The 24,335-nt window shown below is 45.1% G+C and overlaps 1 protein-coding gene and 1 long non-coding RNA gene across 5 annotated transcripts in view; one reads left to right on the forward strand and one right to left on the reverse strand.

The window, feature by feature from the left end:
* Positions 1-19,471, reverse strand: part of LOC113917880 — a 184,511-nt gene extending 165,040 nt beyond the window's left edge. The window contains exons 1-5 of one of the 3 annotated variants that reach the window (XR_003518388.1): positions 19,266-19,471; positions 16,175-16,308; positions 14,337-14,452; positions 7,303-7,497; positions 7,050-7,145 (exon numbers count right to left, since the gene is read on the reverse strand). This is a non-coding gene — a long non-coding RNA (uncharacterized LOC113917880). Of the gene's footprint in view, positions 1-7,049; positions 7,146-7,302; positions 7,498-14,336; positions 14,453-16,174; positions 16,309-19,230 lie in introns of those variants that run through there. The other 2 variants (XR_003518386.1, XR_003518387.1) reach the window with 2 other exon arrangements.
* Positions 19,472-19,582: 111 nt separating this feature from the next.
* The window catches only part of LMCD1 (LIM and cysteine rich domains 1), a 59,175-nt gene continuing 54,422 nt past the window's right edge, over positions 19,583-24,335 (forward strand). The window contains exon 1 of one of the 2 annotated variants that reach the window (XM_027585947.2): positions 19,583-19,743. In XM_027585947.2, the coding sequence (XP_027441748.1) occupies positions 19,702-19,743 (42 nt within the window). In that variant the 5' untranslated portion in view covers positions 19,583-19,701. The remainder of the gene's footprint in view (positions 19,744-24,335) is intronic. The other variant, XM_027585948.2, reaches the window with a different exon arrangement.

Here is a 24,335-nt window from a genome sequence, read left to right on the forward strand (position 1 = left end):
ATAGGAAAAGTAGGCATAAGAAACAAACAATTCACAAAAGAGGAAACAGAGCCAAAAAAAGATATATGAATTGATGTTCAATATCATTAGTGATCAAGGAAACGCAAATCAAAGCCACAACGGGAGACAAATTTTTTATGTCTATTAGCTTGGAAAAAAATTTTAAATCTCACCATTCCAAACATTGCATTGGACAGAATCTGAAGGCTCTTTCATACATTGCCAGTAAGTGTGCAAACCGGTGCAACCATTCGGAAAAACTGAGACACATAAGCTTGTTCAAAGGCCACACTGTTAACAAGAGCAAAAGGCTGGCAACCACCCAAAAACTCATAAGTACAAGAGTGAATGAATAAACTGTGGGATATTCCCACAGTGCGATCTTCCAGAGCTGTCACTGTGGATAAACTACACAGAAGCGCACAATGTGGCTGGATCTCAGCAAGGTATTACACTGAAATTGTGCCAAGTATTGTAAGTAGCCTTTTGTATAAAGTGAAAACAACTAAAATGAAGTAGACACATGTATCTTTATAACACACATAAATACAATACAATTATATAGAGGAAAGCCAGAGAGTAGTAGAGATGGGGTTCAGGACAATCATTGCCTCTGGGGGGGGTGGCAGGGATGAAATGGGAGAGGGAGCTCTATGCATAAACGTGAGTCTGTGTCAATGTCTGAGCTTTCATTCTAACTCTAGGGTCATTAGTGTTCGTGGCATTATTAAAATATGTGATTCTGAGCGTGTGTCACGAACCCAGAGTCACTGACTGTCCATTTAATTCTGTGAAGCTGAAGAGCACTGGTGACAACAGGGATTCCTTCTCGGTGGAGTTGCTATGAGGATTCCGAATGCACAGCCCAGATCCTGGACACCTGCGCAGTAACATTTGACTCCTGGGAGGTGGTGGTTACGTGTACATGTGGCTCAAAAACAGCTTAGAGTGAGCTAAAGAAAACAAAATTCCTTTCACTCCAACTCCCTCTGCCTCGTGGTTCCACTGATTTTGTGAATCAGTGCAATCTCCCCATCCTCTAGGGCGTCTTGCCTTTAAAGATCACACAGCTCTTGTCTGGTAGATAACAAGATCCTGTCACTTCCAAAATCTTCAGCCACTGTTTTTTGAAGAGTAACCTCTTCAGAGTGCTGGCACGATCTTGTGCTTGTACCACCTTCCCTTCAGAAGGGACTCTCAGAGTTGGGTCTCTGGCCCTGTCCTCCTGAAGGATTTCATGTGGCCAGGACTTTGGTTTAAAAGAAAAACTGGCTTTCAGCAGAGGGGGGAATAGGGGTACCTTGTTGACACTGCTCTCTCCCCCAGCAGTAGGTAAGACTTTTCTTTTTCCTCCCACACAACACAAGGAACAGAGAAGTCATTTAAGCCTTATAAATACTGGCAGGCTCAAAAAGCAAGTCGCCAGTCGTAAAAACAAGTCTCTGTTTCCTTTGGCTAATCTGCAAATCCAGTCATATTTTCAGATAAGAAGGTAAACAGAGGGTGGAGGAGATTAAGGAGGTCTGTCTTAAGCTAGTATCTTTATAGAGAGACTGCGAGAAGAAAACACTACTGGAGTCTTTCCCTTTCAGGGAAAAGGATAGTAGCCAAGTGCATAAGAGCCCCCAAACCTGGGAGGGTGGTAGAAGTAGGCATTTCTCTGCACCTTCAAGAAAGGAAAAACCAGAACACCGGTGAATAGGGTGCCAGACAGACTTGCACCAGATCCCAGTCTCAGGGGTTAGAGGAAGGCAACAGGGTAGAAAAGGAAATTGGTAGTCTGTAGTCTGTAGAGCTGCCTCTATCCACTACTTGGATGGAATGTCTGCCTGGAGATGTAACAAGTCCCCCATCTCTTCAAAAAAAAAAAGGGGGGGGCGCCTGGGTGGCTCAGTCAGTTAAGCATCTGCTTTCGGCTCAGGTCATGATCCCAGGGTCCTGGGATCGAACCCCACATCGGGCTCCCTGCTCGGCGGGAAGCCTGCTTCTCCCTCTGCCACTCCCGCTGCTTGTGTTCCCTCTCTTGCTGTGCCTCTCTGTCAAATAAATAAATCCTTAAAAAAAAAAAAAAAAAAATCCATACCTTGTGGTAAGCCTCTCTTAGGAAGGATGCTGAGGAATATTCTCCAGATGGTAGAACCAGATCAGAAAGCTGAAGCTGAGGAGGTAGGGAAGACAGGACAGAAAGCCTCTGAAACTAAAGGCAGAAGTCGGCATAACTCAAGAGATAAGAGGTTCACGGGTTCACGGCTTCCATAAGATTCTCAAAGAAACATGTGACCCTATGAAAGATAATGAACCAATCTCAGTCTGATGGGGCAATCCTGAAATGCTCCCCCCCACCCCCCGTTCCTAGCCTAGAGAAAAAGGTGTTCACTGTGGCCCTGGACACCAGCTTCATAAAAGGCTTCTGCTGCCCTTGACTTCAATAATTTCCACGTTACTGATATCTCAACCTCATTGTGTTGACTTTGGTCTCTAAGGTAAACAAAGCTTTACAGGGGAAATGTTTGGACCTAGAGATTCCTGTTTGCTCCAAGTTTGGACTAATGGCCGGAATAATGAACGTTTCCATTCATTTCCTTTTAAAGTGCCGCTGATAATGTAGCTAAGTGGACAGTCCCAAACCATTCCTATTGGTCAATTACCAAAAACAGTTTCTGAAATACAGTTGATACTTCCCACCCCTGTGGAATTTCACCTGAAGGAAATGCCAAGAACTGTACCTCTGTGGAAGCCTCAAGATCTCAAGGGGAAAAGCAAAGAGGGAAGGGGAACAGAAGGGAAGGTTAGAAAGGAAGAGAGTGACAAAGAGCAGTGGCTAATCCGAATGGCTAATCTCCACCCTTATTATGGCCTATCACAAAATTCAGCCTTTTAAGTACCTTAGCTCATTAAGCCCTTTTGACAGCCCTGTGAGAAATATTTTATTTATCCCATTTTATTTTTTTAAAGATTTATTTATTTGAGAAAGAGAGAGAGAGCACGCGTATGAGTGCAGGGTGGAGTGGTGGAAAGGGGCAGAGGGAGAGAGAGAGAGAACCTCGGCACTGAGTTCCAGCCCACCGCAGGGCTCAATTTCATGACCCTGAGATCACAACCTGAGCTGAAATCAAGAGTCAGACGCTTAACTAACTGAGCCACCCAGGTGCCCCCATTTACCTCATTTTAAAGAGGAGAAAACTGAGGCCCAGAGACTTGTCCAAGGTCACACAGCTGAGGTGGGACCGAGCTGGGATTTATACTAAAGCCTGTTCTTAACCACTGGTTTGCACTGCCTCTCTCTATGTCACAATTCTGTTCTTCTTTCTCCTTCCCGTGTGTATCCTTCACCACCATGGGAGGATGGTTTGAGTTAAACTGTGACACAGGCCCGGGGAGGGAAGAGAAATCAAGCCTATGAAACAAGGAACTCATGGTGGTTCTATCTGGGTGGGTTGTAAACTATAAAAGCTAGAGATGAAGGAGGAACTTTGTGGGTAGGCCAGTGAGTTTGACCAGGGCCAGGGCAGGGTTTGAAGTGGAGGAAGAGTGTGGCCAGGATTATGTGTTGGAAACAGCACGATGATTGTGGTGTGCCAACTCTCATGGGCCCCCAGCAAGACAGACGGTGCTGCGTTACGGAAGCCGTCTGGCCCACGGCATTCCCGGAAGGGGCGAGCCTGGCAAACCTCAACCTTGCAACCCAGTCTGGGAAGCTGGCCCCTGTTGGGTTTGGCAAGGAGGCATTTATGAGCTCAGCAGGAGAGAATGCAGAGTGTCACCAGTTTCAAGAGGAAAAGAATCTGCTGCACCAAGATGACCTGGCAGTGTGTCTGGGCTACCTTTGTTTCTGACACGTGTGGTGTCACATCCAAACTCATCATCGGGCTCATCCTTGGCACATGGGGCCTTACAGCTCTGAAAACGATCTCTGTGAATCTTGTTACTCCAAGTGTTTTCCAGAGACCAGCCGTGTCAACATCACCTGGGAGCTCATCAGAAATGCAGAATCTCCGGCTCCACCCCGGCCTGCTAAATCAGAATCTTTAAAGTCTGAGAAGCGCTATCCTAGAATCTTCCCCCACCTAGGATCAGAATCTCTGGAGCCACATTTCTCAAATCTGCCTGACATAGAAGCTCCCCCAGGTGAAGCAGATATAGGCTGAAGTTTGAGAACCAGTACAGGAAACCTTTGAAATGTCATAAGGACATCAATGGGGCATTTAAAACCGCATCTTTCAGGTGCCTCCCCAACCCAGAAAATTCCCTCTGAGACAGAATGGAAAATACCATCTGTTGATTTGTGGTCCATGTACTTCTAAAAAAGGATTCGTGACGATTATGGACAGAGCAGGTGGTCAGCAAAGCAGCATAACAGAATGGATGGCAGGGAAACTCCACAAGCCCAGAACTCACTAAGTCCCTTTCTCCACATTTGGGGTATTATAGAGCCTAAAATCCCACTGCTGGGTTATCCCTGTGCTTCTTTTTAAAATCATGAGTTCCCCTTGGAGGAAAAGGCCTACTTACATTTAGACCAAGTTGTTGATGACTTTTTAAAGCCTGCTTTCCTGATGGCAATCTGTCAGCAAGTCCTGGCATTCTACCTCCAAAGAAAATCTCGAATGTTCTACTTCTCTCCACCTCCGCAGGGGCATTGTGTCTCGTTTGCATGGCTGCCAAGAACTTCCCAGCCGGTCTCTCTATTCTTACTTCTGTCCCCTCTGATCTCTGTTCCACCTAGCTCTCAAAGCAGTCACCAAAGATGGAAATCTCATCAGGTCATATCCCAGCCTAAAGCCAAAAACTGCCTGTATCAGTTTTCTTTGGCTTCTGCAACAAATTACCACAAACGTGGTGGCTTAAAACAACAAAAATTTATTACCTCACAGTTCTGGAGACCGGAAGTCCAAAATCTGTATCACTGGGTTAAAATCAGCACGTCAGCAGGGCCACCCTCCCCCTGAAAGCTCTGGAGGACAATCCGTTCTTTGCCTCTTCCAGCTTGGCAAGGCAGCCAGGCTTCTTCGGCTTGCGGCCACATCACTCCAGCCTCTGTCTCCGTGGTCACACTGTCCACTCTCCCTCTCGATAGGGATACATGTGATGGCACCCAGGACCTACCTGGATAGTCCAGGATAATCTCCCCATCTCAAGATCCTGAATTTAATCACATCTGTAAAGTCCATTTTGGTCCTTTCAGGTAACATGGACAGTTCCCGGATGAGGATGTGGCTATTTCTGGGGATCATCAATCCACTGCACTTGATAAAATCCAAAGTCTGTACTGTGGCCCCTAAAGTCCCATGTGAGCTGGCCCCTACCTGACTTTCAGACCCTATTCTGCTCCTCTTTCCTCTTTTTCTGGCCTGCCCCTCCAGTCTGCTTTCAGATCTTCAAGTATGTTCCTGCCGCAGAGCCTTTGCTCGTGCTGTTTCTTTTGCATGCAGTGCTACCACTCTTGGCCCCACTTGCTGAATGAATGGATGGATGAATGAATGAATGAATGTCTTATTCCTAAAAACTCAGGAAACAAAATGGTGGGAAAAGTAGAAACAGCAGCGTGGGTAGAAATTAACTGCACCTACCTCTCAATTTTGCCCAGAAAGTTGTTTGGCTAAAGATGCTTCCACCTCCCCTTTTCCCAGTTGCCAAACACCTCAAAATATCCCTAGCTCTTAGGCACCTGTAGGCTCCCTAGAAAGGAGCTGTTTTAGGTGGTTGTAGCCAAGTTGGAAAGTCAGAACTGGGTAGAGATAGGAATAATGCCACATGGAAACATCCCCTCTCTCCTCTTTCTTGAAGAAATAGTACAGTCCAAGGTATACGAAGCTATCTGGACTTCCAGCAACAATTTGATGGTGTTTCTTCTTCTAGTGGTCAATGAATTCTCACTGTTGATTTTAGTGGCAAGTTTACAAAGGCCACTGCTAATGGCTGCATCCTGCCCTGGAGACAGTATGCTTGCCAGTGGTTAAATGACCTTTAATTATCTCCTGACTCTGAGAGAAGGTCTATCATTAAATGAAATTTCTTGCACGCTATTATGATGAAAATATAAATCGAAGTTCTTTCTGCCCCAGAAAGAAGGAGTTTGGGTTCTGTACAGTTATATAAATCAACAACAGTCACCACATTATAGGGAGTGGGTGGTCTAGAGTGATCAACACACTTTCTTCCAGTTTTCCCGTGTCTTTTTCCACTAGCACTTTAAATCCTGAATCCTGGGAAACCCCTTAGTCTCAGATACACTGGGACTACTAGTTGCTCTAGTAGTTGCTAACAGGCCTATCCTTAACACTTGAGGGAGCCAGGGCAAAAGGGTAGAAGTGGAGGCCCACGAGATATATGTCTAAATATACAGAAGTTATAAATCAAGCTAATGCACTGCCTAATAAAAATATGTTCTAATGTAATATATGGTGATTAACATAACAATAAAAATTTAAAAAAAAATATGTTCTATCCTCCTACCATGACGAATGTCTTCAAAACAACCTGGAAGGCTGGGTTTTAGTTCCAAGCTCTTGGACTCCCCTCTGGCTTCTGGTCAGTCTCCACCTTCTCTTCCCACGCCTAGCTCTGCCCCACACCCCAACGGGTCTTGCCCAAGTAAGTGCAGATACTCAAACTCCTTCCACACCCCATTAGCAACCACCTCTTGGTTTCCCCCTGGGGCCTAGCAGCAGACTGTTGCAAAGTCCATTCTTAGAGGAGAATGGCCCTCGGGCTGAGTTCCACTCTGTTCTAGAAATGGGATTCAAGAAGAGAATTCTGGGGTCCATGGAACCTAAGCCTAGCCTGGAAGGGATGGGTGGTCAGGGGGCAGGGGACAGAATGGAATCCGCAGGACAGAGCCACTCTTGCCTGAGTCTGAAGGCAGCACTGGGAGTCACCAGTCTCTAGAGTCCCCATGAAATTAGAAACTATAGGATAATTTCTTTTTTTTTTAAGATTTTATTTATTTGTCAGAGAGAGAGAGAGAGAGAGAGAGAGAGAGCACGCACACACAAGCAGGAGCAGCAGCAGAGGGAGAAGCAGACCTTCCGCCGAGCAGGGAGCCTGATGCAGGACTTGATCCCGGGACTCCACAATCATGACCTGAGCCGAAGGCAGTCACCCAAACAAGGATAATTTCTAATTTCCAAATACACCACCAGGTCCTTGTGGGCAGAGGTTAGAGTTGTCCAACCCAGAGAAATAAAAGCGTGAACAAAATGTTAGAGATGCCCTGAGACTGTTCCTAGAAAGAACTGAGGTCCCCACTAGAGAACACAAAAGGGTAATGAAAGTCATGTAGCAAAGAGCAATCTCTCTTACCTGGAGATCGATAAGAAAAGTGTCTGCCAGAGAGAGGAGACTGGGAGCTTGAATGTCATCCTCCAGAGTCCATGCTAATGCAGGATTTCTGTTTTCCTTCAGGGGATTTATTCTGATAGATGATGCAGATGGTGGTCCCAGTATCAGTAGGTTACAAGTACTGCAGGCTGCCAACGACTTGTGTCCTCTTGCAGCCTAGTTCACAAGAGCGTACTGAGTACCAGGCTGCCAGTATTACATAAGTAACAGCACAGAGGTGATATGACGATATGAGATGGAGAAAAAGATCAGGAAGGTAGAAAACACTGATGTCTTGGTTAAAAGCATCATGTCAAATAAGTTGGGTTTAGATAATACCTCTGCGATTTACTATCAGTGAGACCACAGGTGAGTTACTTCACATATTTAAGCCTTGGTTTTAATTCCTAAGCAAAATAAGGATCTAAATATTATATGTGGGGGCGCCTGGGTGGCTCAGTAAGTTAAGAATCTGCCTTCAGCCCAGGTCATGATCCCGGGGTCCTGGGATCGAGCCCCACGTTGGACTCCCGGCTCGGCGGGGAGCCTGCTTCTCCCTCTGCCTCTGCCTCTTTCCCTCTGTTCTCCCCCCTGCTTGTGCTCTCTCTCGCTCACCCTCTCTTTCTCAAATAAATAAATAAATTTTTAAAAATAAATAAATAATAAATGTACTACATGTGACTGGCATGCAGAATAACTGAGATAAAGCAAACAAGAAATTCAACCAGTATTTGTAACATTCTAAGTATTCCAAAATCCTGCTTCCTGGTGGGAAGAGAAATGCTGGTTGTGGTGGTGCTGGTGGCAGTTGTAGTACTGCACAAGTAGAGTAGTACTGCTTGGGGTCAAGAGGAAATTAATACCATTGTATACCAGAATGGGATGTAGGCAGATTAGCTGGATTCTGAGGCTCGTGGTTCTTGAGCCCAGAAAGGAGATTCTTTGATGATAATGAAGACATCGGGTAAAAGCATCCCTTTGAATAAGGAGATGATGTATGGACTAGACCCGGGGTAACTGCAGAATACCAAACAGAACTGACAGCTAAACACATGGAAACATGACTCACTCGTGCCTTCATTGAGACTACATGGCACCAACTCAGCAAGTGCCAGTGAGCACAGAATCATCTCCAACCACGTGGGGGACACCATGGGAAGCTGCTGAGGGAGCTCACCATTGTATTCACAGTTGCACGGACTCAAGCTGAGTCATCACAGAAATAGAGTAATATCTCAAGTGATAGAAGACGGATCACTCACGGGCAAGCCTGAATCACCACCGCCACGAGCAACTATCCTCATCCCTGGCCAAACTTAGGTACTACTCAATGTGTACATGAGTCATGTCTAAATTAAGCACAAAGATTTCCAAATTATCTCAACATGATCTAACATCTGGGCAGGAGATAAATTACTGAGCTGGAGGAGGGGATATAAGGAGAGAGAAAAAAATAGAGAGAAGGCTATGTTCTCTAAGAAAACTATTTTCTTCTGAAATATGGAACTATTTTTGCAAAAATGACTGACTCACTTTATTTTTTTAATCACCGACAAGCAAAGAGAGTGTGTGTAATGGATTGCTTTACACTAAATAAAGACATCATGTGGATATTAGGCTTTCTAATTCGGTTTTATATTATTCTAACTGCATTTAAAATGTACATGTGAGAGTAAGATTGATTTGCTTCTGGGTTGGATTGCCTAAGCTCTTTTTGCTGTTACAAATAACTTCCCGCAAAGTTTCTCATACTTTCTGGGATGCAGGAACATAGTTTGCCCCATGATGCTCTCTGACCTGGTCACCCCAAGTTCTTGCTCTTTTTCCCATGGGCTGTGAGGCTCACTGCAGAGCTCTTGATTCTTTGGGAGTACACTAGGAAGGTCCAAAGGCTCTCATTGCCCTGACTTCTCAGGTTTTCCACTTCCTGGACACATCGTGGGGCGGGGGAAACGTTCATGGTTATTACCGTGACTGTAGAATCAGACAGACCAGGGTTCAACTCCTGGCTCTGCGACTTCACCCTATGTGACTACAGACAAGCTGTTTATCCTTTTTGAGCCTCAACTTCCTCGTCTGTGAAATGGGGACACTTAAGAGTCCCTAACTCAGGAAAGATTAAGTGTGACCATCTTTGTAAAGGACTTGGCTCAGTGGCTGGTGACATGGCAAGAGCTCCACGCATATCAGCTCTTATTCTTTCTAATGGATGAGTGTTTGGAGTTATGTATTTAGACACCCAGGAAGTTAAGCCACTGGGATCTGACGTTTTAGGTAATAGAAAACTGTGATCTCCAGCCAAACTGAACTTCTTTTGCCTCGGGGCCCATGCTTTTCCTATCATAATGCTCCCCATTCATCACCTTTTATTGTAATTGCTTGTTTAACATCTGTTTTTCCCAGGAGAGTAGATTCCGTGAATCTTTTTTTTTTTTAAGATTTTATTATTTATTTGAGAGAGAGAGAATGAGAGATAGAAAGCACGAGAGGGAAGAGGGTCAGAGGGAGAAGCAGACTCCCTGCGGAGCAGGGAGCCCGATGTGGGACTCGATCCCGGGACTCCAGGATCATGACCTGAGCCGAAGGCAGTCGCTTAACCAACTGAGCCACCCAGGCGCCCACCGCGAATCTTTTTTCACTGCTGCATGTCTCACACCCAGCAGAGCTCTTGGTACAGAAAAAGATGTCCAATAGGTATTCGTTGAATGACTGAAAGACTGAACAGCCAAAGGACCAATGAAGTGACAGACTGAACAACTGCTAGAACCACAGACCAAATGACTGAATGACCAACTGAGTGATTTAATGAATGAAGGAATGAATGAATGATTGAGATTGGTCATCTAAATTCAACTGGATATAAAAATATTGTCCTAACATGACAACAGACTAGACTACTAAACACAGGATTTTAACTTGGAAAAACAGGGTATTTAGAGGGATATATAATACTTTGAATATCTTAGAGTTCAGTTCTTCCCCCACCCCTATCAATGATAGGATGGGTGATAATAACCTACTGGAAAACATTACTCATTCCATACTCACATGGCCCTCAAATTGCACATCCCTCCCACCCTCCATCATGATCCAGAATCTGCTTGACAGTTTCTGGCCTCAGTGTGTCTATCTATGTCAGATGACATCATGGCCCAACCATGTGTCTTGGACTGTGAGAACAACTTAGGGAATCAACAGGAAGCCCCAGATCTTTCAATGCCTAATTTCTGATAACTTAAGAATCTTTCCTGAAATCTCCCACCCACCCCTTTCTTCTTGGTGAGCTCATCTAGTCTTTCCAGAAAGGCCAATCAGGGGCAAGGCATTGCTGGACTTCGTCAGAGGGATTTTGTGTCTTCATACCTTGTTCATCAGCCACAGGACACACTCATCTTTCAAGCGTACTGGAATTCTGCCCATGAATGTCTGAACATTCTGCTGCAATCCCAAAGGACCTCTTAGAATGTACATGTTTAGCTACGGAATACCCAAAATGTTTTTAAATTAAAACCTGACTTGAATGAACATATTTAAAATGACCGTAGAACAGTATTTTGACTATCCTACCTTCCTCCTAAGAATCTTGTGATTTTAACAAAATCAATGGAACACTCATTTAATGCCATTTTCCTGGTATAAGGGAGGGGGGAAAAAACTCCCATTTCCAGGCTGATGAAAGCCTTAAAGGTCACTAGGAAGATTTTCTAAGAGAACCAAGCATGGTGGCTACTCTCCTGGAAATTAATAAATAATAATTATACAGCTACTGCCTCTTCTCCATGCCGGGCAAGAGATTGCATACTTCCTATACATCAGCACATTTAATCTGCCTGGGGGGACTATGATATTGGTATTACTGCTTCCATTTTACAGATAGGTAAGTTGAGGTTCCCAGTAGGTGCCCATGGAGGGATTTGAACCAAATGTGCCTGACTTCAAAGCTGATGCCCCTACCCCTCCACAGGTTGCAACATAGCTCCTGAGAAAGGGAAGGCACGACTGCTGACAAAGAGGAATGGAATAATGGAATATAATTTAGGTAGGATAAAATAGTACCTAAAGTCTGGAGAGGAGAAGACCTTGTGAACATATGAACAACAGTTTTCTAATAGATCAACTGTCATCATGTGAGAAAGGCAGAGCCCTTCAAATGGATTGCAGAGGCTGGAAAGAACAGGCAGGTGACAGCTCTAGGAAGACAGATGTCAGCCAAAGTAACACAGAACCTTCTAACAAGGAGAGATGTATAAAACTGCTAGATCAGTCTGGTGAGAGAATGAGTTCTTGAACACGGAAAGCATCCAAGCAGAGGGTAGGTGCCACAGCAGTGGATGGGATACCTTTGAGGTCCTGGCCCTTTGTCTGCTTTGGGTAGATGCCCACTAATCACGTGAGAAGTCTACCCATGCCTGCACCTAATCACCATCTGCCACAAGCATGCAAGTAAAACAATGTCGGCAGAAACAGTCTCATGTAAGTTTCATCTCCCTGAGGCTAGAGGAAGGAATAGTGGGGTACTCTGAATCTCTTTGTGATAAACAAGGAAGAACTGGGGGGACATTGAAACGGAGAGAAATCTTGTGAGAGGAAGGAAACCATGGGTATTACTTTGTGCCAAGCAATGGTTTGGGTGCTTCACATATGCTCCCTCATAAAGCGGGGTGCCACCCTCTGGAAGTAGGGCTGATCATTTCCATCTTATAGCTAAAATAGGCTAAGAGAAAAGTTAATTTGCTTATGGCCACGTAGCTAATAATTAATATAACCAGGGCTCAAACTCAGATATGTCTGACTTCAAAACCTTCAATCTTTTCTCAACGGTTTGCTGCCAAACCCAGTGAGGGAGGTTCGGCAGGGTGCTGACAGAAGGTGCTTAGGTCAGGTGGATTTTGATGGGCAGAAGAGGAGTAAGGAGGCTGCAGCACAAAGTAAAACACAAGAGTGTAGGTCGGAATGTGATGCTCAGACAGGCAATTTAATCACTGAGCAAAGGCAGGTAACAGAGAGGAAGCGGATCAAGCCAGACATCATCTCCTTCACAATTTATTCTACTTTTAGCCTTGAACCCAAGTCACAGAACTGGTTCCAAACTATGAGGGATGCAAGTTCATAAATAAGACCTCAGACATTTTAATCTGAACAAAACCCACATATGTCAACTTTGCCCCTAAAGGTAACATACAAAAGCAACTTCACCATTTTTCCCCATGATTTCAATATCCCATGAGGAGATGTTACCAGGTAATGCAGGTTCATAAGGCTACGGAAAATTAAAATGCCAAGATGGCAAACAGAATGGAAAATGTGATAATGAGAGAAGGTAATGATGGTGATGCCTTTTACTGTATTAATTTTTATCTCCGGTCTCCTGGGAAACAGGGGTGCTACAACGCTTCCCCCAATCCCTGGCTGTTTAACCCTAATGGGTTGAACAGGCCTGATTTTCCCCCATTATCTAGTATACACAAAGTTATTCCAAAATAGAATTTTATCCTAAATGGTCCCCATAATTAGGTTGTTGAGGGACACCTACAATTAGACCACAGGTGTTAGGTGTCTGTGTGTGTGTAGTGAGGGGGGTGGTTTATTTCTATCAGAGGGATCCATACCCTATCCTATAAGGAATTAAATGTGATTAGCGTGGCCTGGCACATGGTGCCAAGGAAATGATTGCTGGGGCTTTAGTTGGTGCCCTGTACTTCTCATCAGTACCATCCCTGGAATCCGACACGTGTGGGTCCAAATTCCTGCTCTGTAACCAGCTATGTAACCTTGGGATGATTACTTAACATCCCTAGGGCTCAGTCTGCTGTTCTGTCAAATGGGAATAAGACCACTTGCCTCAGGAAGGTGCTGGGAGAATGCAATAAAATTGCCCCTGGAAAGAGCCGGGCAGTCATGTTGGTGGTAGCTCAGAAATGGCACTTGGAACCAATTACCCTGAGCATGTCCCTTGAAGCTGGACAATCCCCTCTTGGCTAGGCCACTGTCAACCCACCACCCAACCCGTCCAAGCTAGTCCACCCCTCCCATGATCCCCCTCCCCCAAAGATCAAGATCATTCTTAAACTAGGAACTTAGAGCTGCAATATTGCCCCTTTACCCTGTTCAAGATATTTTCTCTTTAGTAAGCCATAGCAACACCTCACTCACACTGGGCCATGCAGAACACAAGTATTTTGGTACATTTTGGCTGAAAAGTACACGCAGGTCAGCAAATTACAATGATCTGTAAGGTGGACCCTCCTTAGCAAATTGCTCCAAGTTACCCAGTGTCTCACATTCAAGCCTCATCCCCAAAGATGCAAGACTAGATTCATGTCAGCCGGAACCCTGGCATGGGAACAGAACATTTGGAAGGGCCATCAGGTTTCGGCCAAACTTTTGCATATGACCCCACATTCACTCCTCACAGTGAGCCCCATTTTGACAAAGGAGAAGACTGAGGCACAAGGGATTTATATACTTAAAGTCACTTTCAATGGCTGAAGAACTCCATGGTCAGCTGGCAGACATGCCCTAGGGAAGGTCCCCAAATTTCTGTCTTGTTTCTCCCAGTACCTCTAACTGGTTTTCCTATTCTAATTAATTGCCAAGCCCCAAATCATTTTAACTACTTCACATGCAAAAAGCAGAAAAAACTTCATGAGAAACCCACAGGGCGCTCTATATCTCAACAATCCTGCAAAGGCCACACTGAGATCATCTCTAAAACACACTTTGTTTCTGTATGGGTCAGGGTCCTGGCTAGAAACACTTGAAGGGGTAACCGAAGAAAGTTTAATAAAGGCACTATCAATGAAGAAGAAAACGGGGTTCAATGGACCCACATGAGGAGAAGAAGCACCCCAAGGCTAGTGACAGCAGGAAGCAGAGACCATCCCCAGGCCTGAAGGGACCATGGGAGAGAGCTATATCCAGGCTCACAGGAGCTGTAGCTAGAGGTAGAAGAACATGACTACCATCTTCAAAACCCAGGCCAAGAGGGAGGAAGAGGAAAGATTAAATATACTCACCCCTCATCTCCTACCAGAGTCTCCTGCTCCCAGGAAGACAGCAAAGGGGCCCAAGTCGGGAGTCCGTGTGTCAGCCTACCAGGCACAGAGCTGGAGGAGGAGAGTGAAGAGTGGATCTGGAGGGAAACACAGAAAACATCCAGAACAATCCCAAAAGATAAGGAACCCTGTCTCCCCTTCTGGTCCAAGCTAAGCTCTTATTGTAAAGCCAGCCATCTCATGAATGATCCCAGTTGGATTTGGATCCTAACTAAGCAGTAACTCTTTATACTCTTGTTGACCCTGGCAAAGAACAGAACGGCTCCATTGCACCAAGTAGGATATATATCTGACACTCAGAGAAAATTGATCACTTTCTCCTAGTAAATAATAATACATTTGAGTTGCAAGTGGCCTTAGAGATAGTGGCCAGCCACAGCATTTTAACATAGCTAGGATCAAAATGTAAGGGCTCTGGACTCCTGATCCAGTGCTCCTTCACAATGGATAGAGTCTCCTCATGTCCTTCATCGTCCCTGTTAAAGCTAAGCTAGAAGGCAGGAGAATGCTTGGGTCCAACAACCAAGTTTTGTTTTTATCCAGATGCTTTGGCCTTATAGGCAAAGCCTTTCTTGATCTAGGAAGCCATCCAAAAATCTGGAGAAAATTAGATAGTTATTCTAAAATTAAAGTTACTGTTAAGAATGACAGGAAAGAAACCAAAAAAATGTAAGTTGTGAACAATTCTTATATACATGGTATGAATGATGGTCCAAGTTGATACAAATTAAGACATATAAGTGGTTTGGGGCACATTTATATCAATTAATATACATTAAAATATACTATATGGTTCAGGGATTATTTGTATCAATTAATACACCTCAAAATATATTAGGTGATTCATGGGTTATTCACATATACCTACTCTTTAAGTGTTGAGTGTTTTAATGACTCCAATATATCTAAAAAGTCATAACCAAATAGAAGCCAATCCTCATGTTTGCATACTAAAACAACCAAGCCACGCTTGCTACAATGTAACAATAAAAGCATCGTCATCGGGAGCCATGATTATTGGAGATTTCCTAAAGTGTCTGACATGAAGCCAAAAGATCTAGGTTCAAGGTTTGCTTGGCTTCTTTCTAGCTTTGTGACTTTGGGCAAATCACTTGTCCTTCCCAGTGCACTGCCTGAAAGAGTAGACCAGACATGTAGTTATTGGTTCTCAGACCCTCAGTCTTTCCACCTGATAATGAGGGGTTGTTAGTTATGAGCTAGGTCTCTATTAGTACCCCTTGGGTATCCTTGCTGTGAATTAAATAGTAAATCAGATACTGTCACCCCCCTCCCCCCACTTAAAACTCTAGAACTGCTCTGTCCAATATGATAGCCACTGGCCACAAATGACTACTAAGCATTTGTAATGTGTTTGATCTCAAGAGAGGTGTACTGCAAGTGTAAAGCACACACCATATTTCAAAGAGATAACACCAAAAAAAGAATGTAAAACATCTCAATAATGCTGTATATCAATCACACATAGAAATGACAACATTTGAGATATATTGGGTTAACTAAAATATATTATAAATAGTTCATCTGTTTCCTTTTACTTTTTCTAATGTGGCTATTAGAAATTTTTATATGACATATTTGGCACACCTTATGTCTCAGCTGGAAAGTAGTCATCTATAATTCCCCACTGTTCTCAAAAAAGAACTTAGCCTCCATAGAAGGGTCCAATGTGATCCAGTCACTGCCTACTCCTCGGGTCCCCTTATGCATTCTCCCTGTCCTTAATTACCCTCCAGCCACAGGAACCTATGATCCCTCAGAGATAGAAAGCCTGTACCCACCTTAGGGTCTTTGCACTCATGACTCCATCCTTCTGAAATGTTCTTTCCATGGCGACTCTATTCACAGCGGACTCATTCTTCTCCTTCAGGTCTCAGCTCACATGAGCCCTTCAGTCAGGCCTTTACTGGATCACCTGATGTGAATGGACCACATATGGAATCTCTCCTCCATACTTCCTCCAAGGCACTCACTGCCATCCTCAATTACCTTATCTAATTACCTGTTCCCCTGTTTAATGCCTGTCTCCCTCCACTAGAATAGAAGCTGTGTGAGGGCAGGAACCTTTCCCGTCTTATTCATGGTCTGTCATATCCTCAGCTCAGGGCTTCCTAACCCACTGTAGTTCTCAGTTCAATGTTTGTTGAATGAGTGAATGAATGAATGAATGAACAAATAATGAAAAGGGCATGAGACACAGAGTCAAAAATCCCAGTTAGGACAAACCCACTGATAATGACAATAACAACAATACCATCTTCCTTCAAGTGCGTACTTTTTTCCCTGTAGTCAATCCCTAATATTCATTTGGTAGGTAGCGTGGTATAGTTGAAAGGACACAGTTTCGAGTTAGAAGTCCTGAGTTTGAATTTTAGCTCTGCCACTTACTGGCTGTGTGACCCTGGATAGAGCCCTTGACTGTCCCAAATCTCCACTTTCTCCCAGAAAAATAATTAGAATTATTACGGAATAATTAGAATTATTCTGTGATTGTCCTGTAGTTCAAGTTAAGAGAAGAGATTTATCAACTGGAGAGCCCCAGTGACATTTATTAGACCAAGACATTCTTGAAGGGGAAGGATTCTTTTATTTACCTGGGGTGTACCCAGCACCCAGCTGGCTTGGCTAAGGCAGGTGCCCCAAAACTACTTGGTGGATGAATGAAGCTTCTAATAAGCCCTAGCACTACAAAGCCATGAGCCTTGGGAAAATCAGATCTCTCACTGTTCCAACCTAGAAAAGGGAGCCCATTTTCTTCCAAAGAGAAGCAAAAGGATCTCGGTGCTAGAATGAGGCTAAAATATAGTGGCCACATCTCTTCCATTTTCCAGAATGTCCCAAATTATAATAGTCTGTCTAGCTGTCCAGCCAGGATTCTGACTATAGGTCCCCTGGAACATCTGGCTCAAGAGCAGTGTTCAGAGTCAGAGTGAGCATCTTTAGCCACGGAAAGAGTAAGTACTAGCAGGGACTGGGGGTCACCCTTCCGGCCACAACAGGTAATTCTCCAGAAAAAAGAGACTGGGCCACTCCAAGCAGTAGCTCCTGATTCTCACATTCTGAGAAAGAGCCACAATATCTGCCTCCTTAACTGACACAGGGGCCAAGGGTAAAAATAAGGAAGGGAAGGGGGTCATGAGTTTGGAGCTATTCAGTGTTAAAGTTAGTAAAATTGGAATTATTCCATGGAACAATAATTTCTCAAGACAGGGCAAGAAGGGTGGCTGGGAAGGGAGTGAGAAATGACTTCACTGGGAAGGCTTCTGCCCAATTTGCAAGGGATAAAGCATGTCTTTGTTATTCTCCTGGCTTCTGTTCCTATAACTCTGGAATATAAAGGCTTCTGGCATGACATCCCAGTTCAGCACTATTGTTCCTAGGATTTGCTACTGAATGGGCTATTCACATGGAAACCTCTTCAGGCCAGGCTTCTATTGGCCACCATTTATTTACACACTGGTTTAATGTGCAGCCCACCTTGGATGTTTGGGCAAAAGAGACCAAGGTGCAGCACTGCACCATCTCTTCCTAAGTCCTGCCTGCCTGCTCACTACTGATTAAAAGCCAGAACTCAGCCTGCATTCATTCAACACACATGTTCCGAGTGTCTATCACATGCTAGGTGTTGGGGCTACAGCTGGGAGCAAGCAAAACAAACATCGATTATAGCAGATCCATGAGAGAAGAAAAGGGGAATCACACACAGAAGGCCCTTTCCAGGAATGTAAAAAAGGAATCATAATTTGGGATCGTTGGTCAACATTTGGGATGGGTGGGGATGATGATGTGTTAAGAACCAAAACTCAGGAGGCTTTAAAAAGGAAAGTACCTCCAATTAGAGAGAAAGCCCTAGAATGTGACCTGCAGTCCACCGCCAAAGCAGTCATATGAAATACTTTGAGACCCCCCTCCCCTTCAGTCTCCCTGCAACTTCGTTTTATGGTAGCCCACCTGAGCCCTAGTTTCTGGCAGGGGGTACTGCCAGCGTGAGTTACAGGACTGAAAAACCTCATAACAGAGCAGTATTCTCCCCAGCGTAAAAAAGGGCTGGGGTGTAGTCCTCTGTCCAGGTAGGGAAGAAAACGCCTCTGGGACCCCAGGTCTGTGGAACCGGCTCAGTAGAAATGTGGATTTATAGGCACACAACATGGCATAGTGAGGGAAGACCTTGTTCATATCGTCCTATAGGACTTGTTATGTTAGATGTTGCCAAACACTTCACCCCAAGGATGTGAGAAATCCACAGATAGAATCTTGCTTGTCCAGATCTCAACAGCCCAATTTATGGAGTTTAACTAGAATTTCCTAGTTTATGGCTTCTTGTCATCCTGTGCCCCTTCTCCCCTGGTAAGTTCTCACTCTCACTAACTCAGATTTAAAGCCTTGCCAAAGAGTTCAACTTTGGACCAGTTACCCTCTCTGAGCCTATGCCCTCATCTACCAAATGCAAGTGATAATCACCATCATCATCATCATCATCACGGTAATAACACCCAAGGTAATTCTGAAACTAGAAAGATGTACATCTCAGTGCTTATAAAATCAGGACTGTATTCTCCACGCTGAATTGGGAGGATTTACACAAAGCAAGTTATGAAAGGCAGATTAATAATTTACAAATATTAATTAAGAAAAAATCCTAACTTACTGGGCTCTCACCTCCTGTGTGGTGATTGGAGGACTTGCCCCGTTTTGGGAAAGTTAGCGGGCCGAGTCAGTGCGGCTGCACACCACCTGCCTCCCCCCGTCGCCCCGCACCCCCCTAGGACAAGGCAGAAAGGGTGGGAAGGGGAACACGGCTCAGCATTTATTTTTGGACCCAGCTCACTAAAAATACCTCAGCCTTCCTGTTTGATCACTCTCCCTTCTGACCTGAATGGATCGCGGGGGCGCAGCGGCCCTCCCCACCCTCTGCCCGTTGTCCTTTAAAGGAGAAGGGCGTGGGGACGGATTCCTGCCGCTCGGCTCGAGGGACAGATTTGAGCCGCCAGGGCAGGCAGGGGCCGCGGCCGCACTGACGTCAGGGCAGCGCTCGCGCCGCCGCAGCCGCCGGGCCCGGCCCAGGCCGCCCGGAGAGGGGGGGGGAGCCGCGCGCTGCCATTGGCTGACCGAGTGCGAGCGCCCGCGAGGATTGGCTGGCGCGGTTTTAGAGGGAGTCCCGCTCTCCAATTAAAGGACCCCGCGGCGCCGGGCTGCGCGCAGAGCTCCCCCTGGGCCCGCGAACTTGGCCGTTCAGCCAGCGCTGTCCCCGCTGCGCGCCCTCGCGCCTCTGCCCGAGAAGCCAGGCGCTGTTCCTGCACCACAGAAGATGGCAAAGGTGGCTAAGGACCTCAAGCAAGGAGTTCAAAAGGTGAGCTGCGATCTGTCTGTACTTACCCACATTCTTCCTTTTCCCCGTGTCCCTCCCCCAGGTTGCGCGGAGACTTACCTCAACATAAGGAGCAGGAAACCCATTAAATTCCAAAACTTTCCAGAAACAGAACAGTTGGGGATACATATTTGAACTAACAGGCACACCCCCCCAAAAAAAACTTACTCTTAAAAGCCATTGTGTAAAGTATTTGCAAAGAAACTTCTTCGATGATGCTAATTAAAATTAAATAAAGTAAAAGTTTGTTTTTTTTTTAATAGTAATCCTATTGTCTGTAGGGGGGAAAAAAAACCTCCCTTCCCCTGCTTCCCCCTCCCAGGATTCAGGTGAAGGTTGGGGGGAGGGTAATATTTACTCATAAGGAATCTCCCCTCTTGCTGTCATCCTAGTGTTTTGTTTTTCACACACACGCACCAGTTTTTTTAGTTGGTGATGTTGGCAATGGCAGCAGTTCCAGCACTTGGGAACTAATTTCTGTCCCCAGGGTCTGCACGTTTCCCTTTTAGGAAGGGCTGGCCAGGAGCCCAAAAGGTCACGGGTGAATTACTGCAGGAGGGGCCTGCAGCTGTGCCTGTAGCGCCAACACCCACCAGCTACTTACCTGGATGTAGTTGGGAGAGGGCACAGGCCAGGCTTAGAGGACAAGTGAGCTGGAAGGGAGCAGAGACACAGTCTAAGCCAATGGAGAACTGAAGCCCAGGGTTATAGAGCGTTGGTTCCAGCAGGTAGCAGAGCATAAGGAAAGCCTTAGGCACCGAAACCCTGGCCCTGCCACTTTTTAGCTGCGCTGTTTTGACCAATTCACTTTTCTGTGCCTCCAGTTCCTTGTCTCCAGTTTTGGGGATGAGAGACCCCGCTTCTCTCCCAGCAGCAGTAACAAGCAGTAGTACCCTGTGGGTTAATCTCCCAAAGCAGTCATTTTTAAACCCTTGCAGGGCTAAGTCCTCTTTAGACCTCTGCCATTACTTGTGGAGTAGACTAAGAGGCAAAAAAAAAAAAAAAAAAAAGGAAGGAAGGAAAGGAGGAAGGAAAGGAGGGAGTAGGGAAGAAGGGAGGAAGGAAGGAAGAAAACAAAAACCCCAAACATATGTCAGAATCAAAGTAAAAATGCAAGCCACATGACTTAGAGGCACAGAGTTCATGCATCTGATTTATAGCTGCACCATTACATAGCTGACCTTCCCCAGACTCCCACACAGAGTCCAGTGGACCCTTCTGAATGTGTACACCAAGTCAGACTTAATCAGTGCATCTCTCTGGAATGTACCATGTCCCATCACATTTGCCAGACTATTTGGAGAATCAAGTCCCTCTCTCCTTCTATGGAATTCTAACACTTTAGACTTTGGTATGCTACCTGTTAATGTCTACCTAGTAGCAAGTCATGCATGCACCACTTTTATTTCTTTACACATCTTCCTAAACTCCTTGAAGACAAACCTTTCTGGTTCATCTCTGTTCCAACACAGCATACCATACACAGCAGGACTCAATAAACTACCAGTGAACCACTGAATATCTGTCCAGCTAAGACCATAGTGTTCGCGGACAGTACATTTTGTACATGAATGTTTTTTAACTTGTAGCACCGGGATATTTGTGTGTCTGAACTGCCTCCCCAAATTCAGCTGAGGTGAAACAGTTTAGAGCTAAAGGGGCAGAGCCCCATGGTCCTCTAGAAAGTCAGATGATTTGGGTGTGGTTTTACTACAAGCTGACTGATAATGTGTGAAGTAAGACCCAGTACATGGAAACCGTCCTCTTTGCTGAGGGCCAAAGCCACCACTTGGAGGAAGCCTTGTTTTTATTTTCCTTTGCGTCGGAGAGTGTGATTATCCGGATTAGACGTGGAACACGTTCCCCTTCTTGTCACCCTCTAGTGCCAACTTCCTTGGCCTGCAAAGGGTTTATTTTCCATTTAGATCCAATTACAGGCTTAGAGAAAGAATGTGGTGGGTAGAGATGAAAGGGTGGACTTTTTTTTTTTTTTTAACTTCTTGGGACTGTGGCAATGAGGAGGACATTCAACACTATGTAGATTAACCAATGTCTTCAACTCACAAAGTCAAGGGAAGGGAAGGGAGTGGGGGAGAAACTCTCCTCGCTGAACGTTATAATAGTGATTAAACACCGTGTCATACCAACAGCATGCTGAAAAGCTTTTATTGCATATTTACCCTTTAAATCTGCAGCAGTGGGGGGTTTTATAACATTTGGCTTCAGGATGCATAATCACACTTAGGCATTTTGAAACGATTTCATAAGACTCTTGGAGCTGTAAGGGACCTATTTACAAAATGAGAAATGGTTTAAAATGGCATACAAACTGTCTCTACTGCCCTAACCCCAAGGGGAGGTGGCGTATGAGGAATCTCTAGCAGCTGGAAAGTCATGAAAAGGTCTTCAAGAGAACATAACATCCAAAACCTGGAGTAGCCTTAGAGATTGTCTAACCAATCCCAGACGAACTGAGTGGCTCACCGTAGATCACATACCTAGTTAGTGGCAGAGCTTAGAAATCAGTTACCTGCCTCCTCTCATCTGTGCTAAATTAAATGCTCCCAAGGGCCGCTCTTGAGCCGTCATTTGTTTTTCTACTGGGAAAGAGAAGGTTTCCTAGCATAGAGAGTTCCCTGAGAATAGTCAGCATTCCTTGGTAATAAAGGGCTTTGAAGGCCAAATGCCATTTCTTTTGGTGGAATCAACCACTACCGCGGATTTGTTCTTCTATTGTTTATTAAGGGTATTTAAGAATACCGGTACTACTATTCTCGTAACCAGATCGAGGTTCATACCCCAGCTCTAACGCTTACTACCACTTACAGCTAGTAGTACACAAGTACACATCCTCTTGTGTACTATCTAATTAACTTCTGAGTCTATGTCCTTATCTGAAAATTGGAGAGACAGTAGCAGCATCTACCTCCCAGGGCATCTGTTATCATTAAATGACATAATGTATACAAAGGCTCAGCCTAGAAGGTCTCAAATAGAGTTAGTTATTATTATTGGTGGCAATGGTATATTTTGATGGGTGTGTGAATGCTGAAAGGAGTCTTTTGGTGAATGAGGGACATACTTTTCTTTATCCCATCTGAAGAGCAGCTAATTTTCATTCAGCTGAACCAAAGCGAGTTGCTCAGTCTCAATAAGCTGAACGTTGATCTCATCTTCATTCCACCCCAACAGATACAAAATCTGCTTACATGGAACAGAGATTACCATCATTTCACTCTGGAGTCATAGAATTTTAGGCCTGGAAGGGGACAGGGGGCTCTTTTCATTTTTTAGGCAAGGAAACTGAGGCCCAGAGGGGTCAAGCTGCTTATCTGAGATTGCTAAGATGTGCTGAAGCCGATTTAGGTTCTGCAACAATACAGTCCCGCTGGCTGCCAAGGAGCCACTTGCAGGAATTTAGAAAGGACCAGGACAAAGAGATCTAAGAGCAGTTCACTATGGACTGTGCATGAGCCAGTGGACTGGCTCCAAAGGGTTCTCTTTTTCACCCCTCAACGCAGTGTCAAAGGAGCATTAAATGATGGTTCTAAGTGCATTGCCAGGTTCAGCTGGGCGTCTCCCCACACCCTTGTCTGCATCCCCTCCCTCTTGGCTTTCCTGTCCTCCAGCTTCATCCTCCCCTCTGTCCTCAGCCCTTCCTGCTTTCACCTCCAGTTCCTGCAGCGTGCAACACGGCTGGCACGCTGCCTGAGTGAGCCGATCCAATGTAAACACGGCTCCTCGAGAATTGTCGTTGGCTCCCTCAATCTTAAAAATATATTAAGCTGTCACTTAAAGACCGTAATAGCCAAGGCACTGGAGACATGCCCATAGGTGTATAAGCAAGTTGGCCCAAAAGAGAGGCTTATTTTAGAAGAAAGAAAGAAATTATCCAAGTCCTTCTTAAAGGATCTCCGAAAACAGATGCTGAAGCCATTACTTTGTACGTTGCAGATGCTTGTCGTATTGTGCCGACGTGTGTGATTATGTGGGGTGGGGGGCTGATGATTGACTTTCACCAGTGCATCTACCACCTGGGGTGATGGGAGGCAGAGAAAGGCTTAATCACAGACCATCTCTAGGCTTTACTCTCAGCCATCTAGGCTCCAAAACCTTCTCCTAGCCATTCTATAAGCAGAACAGTGGGAAAAGGACTTTGGTATTCCCCGCTGAAGGGCCTGTAGTTTGATCTTCTCTCCATATTAATTGGCCAAAGGTAATAAAGAAGAAAAAGAATAAGCTGAGTCCAGCAAAAGCTGGGGGCCAGGAAGGAGGGACATTGACACAGGCTCACATGTGTATCATTCTTTCCCACCCCCATGCCCACCACTTCTGGTGAGGATAAGGTAAGGAGCAGAAAAGTGAGGGGATAATTCCTCCAGCAACCCACTGTGGGGTCATCGGGGCTCCAGAAGAGGTATTTGATTTGACTTTGACTTTGGAAAGAATCATTATTTTCTTTCCAACTTGCACATTCAAAATAGTGTGTGAATAATAAAGTGGAAATCTGGCATGATGAGTGTAGACCTTGGGCGTTCTTATCTACCCAGTGTTCATCCAACACCATCTAAACA

Source organism: Zalophus californianus, chromosome 1 (genome assembly GCF_009762305.2).
Source record: "Zalophus californianus isolate mZalCal1 chromosome 1, mZalCal1.pri.v2, whole genome shotgun sequence".
Taxonomy (NCBI): domain Eukaryota; kingdom Metazoa; phylum Chordata; class Mammalia; order Carnivora; family Otariidae; genus Zalophus; species Zalophus californianus.